Genomic DNA, 12,570 nt, shown 5'->3' on the forward strand with positions numbered 1-12,570 from the left:
GTCAAAATAAAAATATTAAGATGAAATCTTAGTAGTGAAAAAATTCATCATAAAAATTGTAAATTAAACATTTTCATTATAATTTGAAAAAAAAATATTCAACTGAGGATCAAATATTAGGGCAAGGAATATGTTTCTTTGGTGTTAAAACTTTTGTCCTCATAAATTACATTTACTAGGTACTATTTTTCTTTAATTAAATGCTTTGTCCTGACAATTGAAGTTTCTATCCTCGAAATTAGAAATTTAATCAATGTCAAAAAAAAAATGGCACATGCAAAAACAAGTTAGACTTATACATTTAGCATTACAGAGAATTTATATTCTGCCTGTGGTCAGAAGGTCCACAGCAACACTTCGACTGAAACAGTTTAGAAACTGCCAAAATGACATAGCACCAGCACGAAACAATTTAAGTCACATGTAATAGGTAAAAAGTGCAATAGGATACCCACAATGGAAAGAAATTAAAAAAAAAGACAAAAGAATAAGTAACTTTATGAATGGAAAATGGTCCTCAAGTTGCAACTTTAAAAAGTTGTAAAAACAAAGCATAGTGGAGATTACAAGAAAACAATACTTTCACTCTATTCCTTCGTGATGCCACACAGAACCTAAAACTCAAGAAAGATGATAAAGCAGAACGGAAAGAGCAAAGCCACGGAAAAGTAGCAAAAGTAAGTGGCCTAAGGATTACCAAGAAAGAGCTTGGAGAATCACGGAAGATGGCTTAGGGTTTAGGCCTAAGGATTACCAAGCAAAAGCTTGGAGAATAGAAAGGGGTTGGAGATGCGAGATGTGGGAAAAGCTCCAAACCTAAAAACCCTAAGGTTTTCTTTTTTCTGTCTCTCTTCCAAAGCCTAATACATACAAAATAATTAAAGAAAGTGAATATTTTTTAAGTGGATATCAAGAGAGGCTTGCGTTACAGATATTTACGGTAAAGGTTGTACAGCCCGAGATATAACCAAGCCGGCAGTAATTTCATTATTCAATTAGTGACATCAAACTCTCCTTGGACTATCATAGTGCACTTCAATTAGGAAATTCAAGTAGTGATAATTCTCTCTTTTTTTTTTTAAATACCATTTTCCCTCTATAATTGCCTAGAACTACTTTCTGAAATTTGAATCACTTCCAGTTAAAGTAAATATGCAGCCAAGCATATAGATAAAAATGAAGCTACCATATATACCCTTTTTAGCACACAGCCAATGCAGGGATGTCCAAGAATTATCATAAAGAAACTAAGTAACTTCATCTCCCAAGATATTTTAAAAACTACCTTGCATATTTCTAATAACCGTACCATTTATCATCAAATTTAAAACAAAGACGATAAACAGCTAAAGATTATTGGCCCAGGCATACTTGAGCGGAAAGTGGAAACAAAGCTCCCCTTCTTTGTTTCTTGTGATTCGGAGAGGCCTTAACCTGAATATTGTGCATATATTGACCTCATCATCTTATTCTGGATTGCATCTTTCCTTCACACCTCTCGTGAATCAAGAGAAATCAATCTACCAAAGACAAACCCTCCTCATTGTCAAGATCTGAGAGATTACAGTTGATAGAGAACTTCAACCATCTCTTTTTCTCAACAAGTTTCAGACAAGGCTGTAACACAAGACCAATTAACACAGCAATGAGGCTCAGAACCATCACTTTGATGGAGGAAAAAGCCAGTACAACGCAAATCAATATTGTTGGAGGGATACACATAAGAATAGCTGCAACTGTTCCCCCCGGTACCTGGTATGGCCGAGGCATGTTGGGGTGTTTGATCCTAAGCAATATGAATGCTATGAACTCCAGAATCATTCCAAAACAGTAAAGGAAATTTTCTGCAGCTACAATTTCTTGGAAACTCAGCCATGATAGTAGAATCACGCCTGAGGCTGAAAATAGAATGCCAATGAGAGGGGTTCCATATCGAGACCTCTTCCTAAAGAACTCAGGCAACATTCCCCTCTCAGCCATCCCGAGAAGTTGGAAAGAGTCACTGCTCATTTCAGCAACAAACATCCCCATATTTGACATTGCAGCAGCAGCCTGAAGCCACCATCTCAACCAAACTCCTCCAACAATCTTAGCAATATCTGAGAAGTACCCATCGGTCCACGATTTTTGATTGAGAGGAACAGCACCAGTACCAATTAGAAGAGGAAAAAAATACCCAATAACTACCAGAATCACAGCATAAAAGAGAGCCTTAGGAAGAGTTTTCTTTGGATTCTCCACTTCTCCCACAAGAGTACTTATGGAATCCCAATAGTTGAGATTCCAAAATAGAGTATTCAAATACAGATTCCAATCCACACCATTCAAATTTGTCACCAACCATCTTGAAGGTTCCATGTCTGGAATGGCTAAAATTCCCATAACCACAAAAGGAAGGAGAGAGAAAACCCCTAAAAGAGTAGCAACCCATCCCACAATGGTTAAACCCCTATAGTTCAAGTATGTAAGAAGAACTGTCAAACCCCATGCAGCAACAGTTCTTGGCATGCCACCCCCTAAAGCAGGGACTCCTGACTTCAAATAGTCAAGAAACATTACTGGGTACAAGGCATTATCAATTACCCCACTTAGCCATTTCATCCAACCTTGCTGAAACCCCAATAGGGACCCAAAGCTGAGGAAACCCAAACCACATAACCACTGTTTTCCGGAAACATGGTTCCCATCTCTGCAGTAATCAAAGCTTCAGGAATACTCCATATCAATGGGAAAACCAAGAACCCAAGCAAAGCTAAGAGAGGGCCAGCGGCTTGCACAGTGTCCTCCACACCAAAAGGACCCCCAGAGACCTCATAAAAAATGAGAAATACAAGAGGAAGAACTGACACTTTTCTAGAGTTATTTGCCTTCAGAGAAGGTAATTCACCAATAACTTCGTAATCCCCCATTGCAGTAGAGGCTTGTCTAGTAGCAGTAATCCTCAATTTCTGCAGCCATGGGAAAAATATTCACGTTAGGTTTTTACACAGAAGCCGAAACCAAGAAAATATGTCTCCACAGGTCACACGAAAGAAAGAATCTGCTGTTTTCGTGCTCTCAGATAAAAGTCAAAATAGATACTCGGTCAATTTCAACAACTTAATTCATCTCATTCTCCCATGATATCGACAATTACATTCCTACATCTACATACGGGTAGACGGGGGAGAGAGAAAGAGAGATGTGTCTTCCAGTGATTTGCATGTCGAAATTAACTTCAAACTAAGTGAAGAATCCAAAATCAAATAGAGAAAGCCAGCTACTCTTGGACAGAGATCTGGTCTGGCCAGACAAAACCATGAATTAAAAGCTCAGATAAATTAAATAACAAATTGACCCAGCATGTCAAAACGAAACAGATATTGAGCAGACCATGAGAGATTTGGAGATCCTTTAAACCTCGAACAGATGATACCCTCCATTGTTTCCCCGAGCGTTGAGGCTTTAGAAAGGAAAGGAACAGAAAAACAGAAGAGGGTGACCATATGTTCGTCCGAACCGCTCAGTCCCTGAGAAACACTTATTTTTAATAAAATAAAGAAACACATAGCTTTTCTCCTGCAGTTTACTTATATTTTATTATATTTTATTATAAATTCTGTACTTATTTTAATATTTTAAATTTTTAAATGAACAAAATATAAAAATCTTAAATGAAGGTAAAACGTTAAAAATAAAAATACAAAAATTTAAAATATAAAAAAATTAAAAAATTAAAAAATATAAATAAAATGTAGGGAATATTTTTTCATAAAATAAAAAAAAGAAATGGTCGTCATGGTGAAGGGACACGTCAAGGACACGTATCACGCAAATCGTGCATCTCTGGAAATATATATATATATATATATATATGTTAAAGTTACTTTATTTTATAAGACATAAATTCGATCAACAGAAAACATGAAAAAAAAATTGTTTGATGCTATTAATGTCATTGATATTTTCTGAATATTTTTCATTGTCGGGAAAGAGAGACAGCATGCACATGAGTGAATCTGATCGTTTGCTTTTATTATCTGATTAGGCCAAAACACAGCATGAGAGAAACAGACAGACAGAGATTCGATTCAAAGGGATAATTTTGCAATTTTGGAAGGGTAATTTTCTTTATTTATATGTCTGAACATTTAAATTATTATGTATAATACTAAGAAGATGCTCTCAACTACTGTACAAGGTCGATCCAACAAGATGGAGCAATGGCAAGTTTTAACCCGTAAGTTTAATCTTTTGTGCTCAAAAAATATTCTTTATTTGGGAAAAAGTAACGCGGTCACGTGTATTTATATTTTTAATTAAAAGTAAAAAAATAATGACTTGGAAAGAGGAAGAAAACTTTTAAAACTCACAATCTAATCCCAATTCTTTTATTTATATATATATATATAGTAATTTAATTGGGAGAGTTTAAATCTTCATTATTGATAGAATTTACTCTTTATATTATTAAAAAAAATTAAAACTCATAATGCCCGCCAATAAACAAGAAATTCTCATGCCAAAAAAGAAAATCATGTTCATAAGTCAAAAGAAAAGAAAAAAAAAAAAGTCATGTTCATAAGTCATAACAAGTATAAGGAACTGGAATTTGATCACATTATCAGAATCTTTTCAAAGCGTAGGAATATATTCTCTCTGTTTATTGTTGTTATATTTTTTTTTTTTTACTGTGAACTCGTCATGGTGGAATCTATGAGTAGAAGCTGGGCTAGTGACCTGAGCTTTCTGTCAAAACTAAAGTGATACATGCTTCTGCAGTTGCGCTGGCATATAGTAGCGAGGGCCATTGATTCCGAAATGAAAAGCACGATTGAAAGGACAGATTTGCTCACAGTCAAAGAAAAACAATAAAAGGGATCTGTGTCTATCGGAGTACCTTCACGGCGTCTCTGTTCGCCGGAGTGGATGATCTGGCAAAAATGCACGCCGCCTACAACCCTTTCCCTAACTACGGCCTTCGCCACCAGCGATAATGACTTCGACGTGAGAGAGAGAGAGAGAGAGACTACGTGGAGAGGAAAGGAGGAGGAGAAGCAGATTGAGAGTGATCCCTTTCTGCGGAGCCTTGTGCTTCATGTGTCCTCCTATTGCCATCACACGACCATGCGCTTTCTTTGTGTCCTCACATTACGAGTTACTCGGAGGGCATGAAAACTAGGCAACAAGCACACCATTTTTCTTTTACTCCGTGTATGTCTTTATGTTAAAATCAATTATATTTGACATATGATTCGGATGCTAGATGCAAGCTTCTGGTGGAAATTAAAATTCTATGAGATTAGTTTCTTTTTGGTAGGAGAAATTTTTTCATGGACAAGATATATCACCTCACATTTTCTCTATTTAACAGTAAAATTGCATCAATTTTTTGATTAAAAAATTATATCAATTCAATTAAATAAAATTTGATATATCGTTAATTTTGCTGGCTTTGACATTGAGGGATAACGCATAAGCTAATGAACTTGACATTGCATATTTTTTTACTGGATAATATAAAAATGATGTGGCGCATTAGATCTAAAAAAGTTTCCTTCTACGACACTCCATCTCAATTAGTTTCTTGATGATTTATTTTATATAAAAAAATATTAGAGTTCAAAACCATAATTATTTAATATCATCATTAACTATAAAATAGGACAAGATTTAAAAGTTATGTATTCTTTTCACAATTTCAAATTTAAACATATAACTATCATTTCTTATTTCTTAATAAGGAATTGATTGAGTTTGTGTCACCGGTGGAATAATACAATATGGTTGTTTTGAAGTTTTGTGCCATGTATGAAGCAGTGTTTTGAAACTTTGATGGTCTGACTGTCACTCGTTGATCAAAACGGATTGATTCGACTTGTTGAATCATTTTAGTATTTGAACTGAGTTGACTTGAATGGATTCAAGAGAATTGGATTTGACTCAGAACCAAATCGAGTCAACTCAATTCAAAGTTAAAAAAATGAAAAAGAAATAAAAAAAATTAGGTTAAGTCACTTAAATTCACATTTTTTTCATCTCTAATTTCTAGTTCTCTTATATCTTCTATTTTTCTGATGTTTGATCTCTCATTTAAGGCCTCGGTTCAATCTCTAATCTCTCTTTTAGCTTTTACCTCCAGCTCTAGCAATCTAGCTTTTAGTGTCGAGATCATAACGTTCACGAGTCATCACATGACATCATGCTTGTAGCTTTAGCATTTTGCTTAAAGATTGCAAACTTGTGCCAACATACTTCTGCCTCTAGCTCCAACGATCCAGGCAGTTAGTCTTTGGTGTCGAGATCCCAAACACCATCAACAAATCAATGCTTTATTTATATATTTGTGTATATAAATATTGCTCTTATTTAATTTTTATGTTGTCAATTCGACCGTGTATCTAACCAATTAAAGTACGAAAATCATGACTCGTTGCTCATTTCAATTTGATGTCCGATTCAAGTTTCAAAACATTGATATGGAGGACACACCTTTAATTAATTATCAATTCATTAATCAATTATAATTAATGTATCCTTCTTGAAAAATTATTTCACTCAAAATTATATATATTGTATTGCTCATACTGGAGGCAGTCTTATCAAACGTACAATAGGGCACTAAGTATATGTATTTCTTTTATTAAGATTCGAACCTTGGTTAATATATTGTGAGGAACTAATCTCTGCTTTTAAACCAAACCTAGTTAGTAAAGTGATATGTCTTTTGATAAACATCACCTAAGTAATGTATCTATCTCCCAATCAAAATTAAATAAAATTGGACCGCATGTAGGTAAGGTCTTTCCAATAATAATTTTATTGATCGGACTCGAATACGAGAGCTGCTTATTTAGGTTAACCATCAGCTGGCTTAAACTTGCATACCTAACTAAATATCAGGAAACCATTGCGAGACACAATTATGCATAGTTTTAATATATTACGCTGAGTGTGATCAATAAACCACATTGTTTATAAGTCATGAAAATACGTCACTCATTACAGAGTTAGACACATTTTCTCATACATTACACACATTTTATAATGCTAATTAATTTGCATATAACATGTGTTGAATTAAAAATAGTGTAATTTGGTTTGGAATTTATATTTTAAATAGATATTTTTTGTTAACTAAATGTTTTTTATTATTTATATAAGTTCAAGAGAAATTATACTATTTATAATTTACAAATAATATTGTTTGTGGTGAATTTTATTGTATTGAATACTGAGGAGATACTAACATGGTGACATCGATGGACGTGGAAACAAAAACTAATACGTACGAGAGTAAGATTTTGGTGATTTATTATCTGACAAAAACAGCCCCTTTATTTGATTGGGAATGAAGAATGGGCAAATTAAAATCAGGTTCAAAAAAACTAGACGAGTGTGATGGAGGCGGTCTGATTTCCTTAAGTATCATTACAATACTTAATTTATGAAAATGTGTATGAAAAAACATTATTTGAGAGACAATAATAATATTTTAAATAACTTTTACATTGCTTGAGAAATTAATATGACCAAAAAAAAGGTGCGAAAAGGAAAGCTGCAATGCTATTTTTTTTTTTCCAGGCCGTCAAGTTGAATTGCATAATTGGATACACCAAAACGCGGCTGCTGGCCAACATGGCCCCTCAAGTACAGACAGACTCATACCCCCTATTTCATTTTTTCGTACTCAAATAATCAATGGCCAAACACTCATGTTCCGCACCTCCTGCTTCATCTTCTCGTACTCAAACGCCTGTTTTAGCACCAATGTTTTTAAAACTAAATTAAACATTAAATTAGTTCATGATTCATATAATTCAATTTTTTTTGGCCAAAATTCATGTAATTGAACTGAATTAATGGTTAAACTGATAATTCAATAGTTAACTTAAAGAATATTATATATGTATATAATATGTATATATATAATAAATATGAAATTGTTTTATATATATTGAAATATTTATTGTTTAAAAAACAAAAATCCTTTATTTCTATTAAAAATAAAAAGTATAATTGAATGATAATGATAATAAATAATTAAATTTATAAATGAATTATGCATTTTTTATATTTCATTCTTCATATTAACTTATCAAAAAGAAAAGATTATTCAGTGTGAAAAAAAAAAGAGAAAAGAAAAGAAAGATCATCTGAGAGAACGCCAAGCATTCAAGCGCTATATCGCCAAGGTATTAGCACTTAGCAGACGACATACAACAAATAAGGAAAGGAGTCAATGAACCAAAATGAACAAAGAAGGAAATTATAAGAGGCGGGGGAGAGTTGAGTGAGGGAGACGAAGTGTAGAAAGGCAGGTTCTTTTTTCATATTCGAGGAAGTTCAACAATCAAAATCCCACAATATCAAATAATGTCTGAAGAAAGCAAAGGAACAAATGAACCGAAATAAACAAAGAAGTGATTTGAACTTACTCATTGATGCAAGGACAGAGGGACGAGGGAGGACGAACTCGCCATCAGAGCTCTGAAATTGTGAAGACTAAAGACATGAGAGAGGAGGAGCACGAGTCTGAGCACTAGAATCTATAGTGGAGTGGATTGAACACAAAGACGCAAGTCTGCGAGTGCGAGTGATGAAGGAGGCAGCATATTTTTTTTTTTTTTTAACATTTTAGGATTAAAATTGGGAAAAATTGAGGAAAAAGTGAACCGCCCGGTTCATTAAAAATTGCTTTCGGTTTGTGGCTCTTAGGCTCGCAGTCCAATCGCTTCTCAGGAGCGGTCGAACCGAGCCGTGCTAGTAATCAGTCGACAATTTAATCAGTCGAACCGTTCGGTTTTAAAATTATTGTCTAGCACCTCGCGCCCGCACCCACATGTATGTAATTAACAAACCAAATTTATTATAGTTCTTCACCTTTTATTCACGAGCATTATTTCAAAATTTCATTCCACTTGTAAAGACGAGTCATGAATGTAGAAAATAAGGGTTTTGAATCTCAAACTATAAAATTTACGCTAGAGAAAATATTTTATATTTTACAATTATTTTAAATAAAAATTCTATACCAAAATTACAGTTTAAGATCCAGAAATAAAATTTGTAGATTAAAATTTTTACACAGTACAGTTTAAATGCTTCTAATTTCAAGCTCTGAATTGTATTTTTTAATCATTAATGAATTGTTTGAGATTTACCGTATGAAATCAAAAATGAGTTTTCACCAAAAATAATAGAAAACGGGTGATTCATTTTTCATTTGATGTTATGTAATGAAAAAAGAATCAACGCTTCTGTATTCTATGTAGTAGTAATTTTGTTCTTTGGGCCAACCTTAAATACTCTTCCCGTCTTCATAAATAAAAAATCTCTTAATATTTTTATCCTTAAATATAAAAAATTATTAATATTTTTTAATAAATAGATCATTATATCCTCATAAAATTAAAAAATATTCTTATTAATTTATTTTAAAAAAATTATTTTTTATTTACAATAATTAAAAATAAAAATAAAATTTTATTATATATTTAATTAAATAATTAATTTTTATTAATTTATATAATTTAATTAAAAATATTTTATACATAAAAATGAAGGGATTAAATATTTTTGTTTTAATTAATCGCAGGAAGGCAAGTTTTTTTTACACCCTTCTCCAACTGTTCGTTTTTTCTCTCTCCTCATCATTTATAAATTAATGAATGCGCTGGCTTCCACTAAAGGCTGGCCTGGTGCAATTTGCATCGGCCTGTCTCCATCTCGTGTCAGTGGGTGGGGATCATAAACTCACAAGTTACGCATCACAATTTATCTTTAATCTTTAACGAATTCAAACACGTGTGAAAATAAACAATTAAACATGCGCATTTGTGTGTGTGTGTATTTTTTCCTTTGATGATATTCTTTAATCTTTATCATTCTACAATAATTTTTTTATGGTCAAAATTATTCTACAATAAATTAAATCTGATGTGTGACGCGAACAGTCATATAGTATCTATTAAAATAAATTTTGAATCGAACTTAAACTAAACTAATTTTTTAAAAATAAATAAAAATATAAAAAGAAAATAATAAGCAAACTTAAAGTTGTGAAAATTAAATCATGTTGCTTAATAATGATTAATTGGAACAGTATTTTAAGAATTTTTAAAAAATAAAAAAAATCGAGTAAATTATGGAAATACTTAAAGAATTTGTTAAATAAGTCATTTTTTATTATTTTCAAAAAAAATAGACGAGTTTAATTTTGGAAACTGTTAAAGAGTATTTTTAACCTTTTAACCTTACACAAAGTTTAATTTTTAATCCCTAAATTTTATAAAATATCTTTTGAATCATTTAACTCTCACGTCATTAGTTTTATTAATAATAAATTTTTATATTTATTTTTTAAATATTGAAGAAATATTTTTAAATTTGATTATTTAAAGTAATGATGATTGAAACAAAAATAATCATTTAAAATTAATGATATTAAGGTTAGAATAATAAAAATATTTTATAAAGTTAAAAAATCAAACAAAAATGTTATACTCCATTCATTTAAAAATGTTAGAATGTTAAAAAATATAAAGTATTTTTAATTTTTTAAGGTACAATTATCGCCTTTTTTTTAAAGTTCTCCTATTAATGAATGACTTTATATTTATTGTAAGGTGTTTAATAGTGATAAATATGAAATGTTATAATTAATTTAAAAATAAGTAACTATTTTATTGAGATAAATTTTAGTTAAAAATATTTTATATTTTTTAATAGAGGGATTATAAAATTAAACCATCAAGGGTGAATTTTACCTTTCAAAATCTTATTAAAGTTAGGATGGACTCACAACTTAGAAATACACATATCGTAAACCAATCTTCATTTTTTAAGCCACATTGTTAAGAAAGCTTTTGTGTCCATCAGCTAGTGTTTGGATTAAAAAAAGCCACAACTTATGTTTGAAACTTAATTGAGGTTAGTAAATTGAGATTAGAAAAAAGAGTTTGTAACTTTAATATGGTTTATGTTTGATATTTTTTTTAAAAAGTCAGTTTAACAAATTAAAATTCATTTGAATGATTTGATTTAGAAGTCAGTTAAGATGTATAATGATAAAAATGGACATAAGTTTTTTTATATATTATTTCATGACAAATTTGATATTTTTAAGAAAAAATAATAAACTTAAAATTATATTTTTTAAAGGTAGAATTAAAAATATAAAATAAATTATAAAAATTAAGTAATAAGTTATAAAATATTAAATTGTAAAAAGCTAAAATAAATTAATAAATTATAAAAATATTAGATTACAAAATATTTTCCTTGTGAAAGATATATATATATATATATATATATAATCCTATCATATAGATATATACTAAATATCACATCTCATATATGTGATCTAATTTAAAAAAATATTGGTAACAATCTAATTAAAAATTACATTTAATGAAAAAAAAAGGACTTTAACATCAACATTTTAATAGAAACCAAATGGTTTCCCACACTACGATGGAGAAGAGAGAATGAGAAGCATGAAGTAAAGTTTGCAACAAATAACAACACAACGCTCAAGCCTCAATACAATAATTATTTTTTTTACTTTTAATCATATTTAAATGTTCGTTGGAATGAAAAATTAATCAAGCATATTATTTTTATTTTCAATGGGCTTTTAACATTTCAACTGATGTTTGGCGTGCCCAAACATTAGTTTGGGTGTAATCCAAACAAACACTTCATGACCCAAAAAAAATCATTTCCCCTTCTAGTTTAATCATTTGCCAGGCCTTGCTCCCTCTCTCTTGTTAAAAGAGTTGTATTCTTTTAAACTATCGATGTTTTTTTTTTTTTTTGGGATACCATTTGTCAAACTCGTGTCTTACAGCTTACAAGCAATGAAAAACCACAAACGCATGAAGTAATTGGCATATTTGTATTAATATCATATTTGATACTGACATATGCTGATATTTCTTCAATTATGACTTCAAGACCAATATTTCAAGATATTTTATTAAGAAATTAAATTTACAGGAGACTGCTATATTAATATTAGTAGCTCTAGTATCGTTGTATGATTTTTTTTAAAAGATTGAGATTAAAATGTTTTAGAAAACAGGTTCTTATGTTTTCAAAAATAAATATTTTATTTATATGCTAATATCTTTTGCTATTTACTTTTAAGTATTTCCATGATTTTTGGTTATAAATTAGTTTGTAGATTTTATTTTATTTTAATATCTTCCATAATATGGGAAAATTATTATCTGAAACAGAATGATTTAATTCAAATACATATTTATACATAGAGTATCATAAACATATTGCATCCTATATTTTTAAATAAAAGTATTGATGTGTCATATGCATGTTACATATGATTCACTTGTTGTATTTGTGCACCATATTTTGGTTCCCTCCGAGTCCCGAGTGGATTTCAAAACTGGACGACTTCGCATTACCTTTTCGTTTTCGCTGGTACATGCTCTTTTTTGGATACGAAATGCAGAGTAGTTTTTTTTTTTTGGGTTAAGAAAATGGATAGTATTTTCTATGAACTTGAATGCCCAATTTTGTATTGATCCAAAGAATCACTCATTAAGCCCAGGTATGGCCCAATCCAGG

At 30.8% G+C, this 12,570-nt stretch overlaps 1 protein-coding gene across 1 annotated transcript; it reads right to left on the reverse strand.

The window, feature by feature from the left end:
* Nucleotides 1-1,167: 1,167 nt before the first annotated feature.
* LOC129310426 (probable polyamine transporter At1g31830) lies at nt 1,168-3,514 on the reverse strand. The gene is given in 3 exon segments (XM_054952265.1): nt 1,168-2,609; nt 2,612-2,948; nt 3,373-3,514. Coding segments are annotated over 3 exon segments (1,434 nt in total). The 5' UTR covers nt 3,376-3,514; the 3' UTR covers nt 1,168-1,515.
* Nucleotides 3,515-12,570: the final 9,056 nt, after the last annotated feature.

This window comes from Prosopis cineraria, unplaced genomic scaffold, assembly GCF_029017545.1.
Source record: "Prosopis cineraria cultivar Desert tree isolate PC_DT_omini unplaced genomic scaffold, ASM2901754v1 PC5, whole genome shotgun sequence".
NCBI classification, from domain to species: Eukaryota; Viridiplantae; Streptophyta; class Magnoliopsida; order Fabales; family Fabaceae; genus Prosopis; species Prosopis cineraria.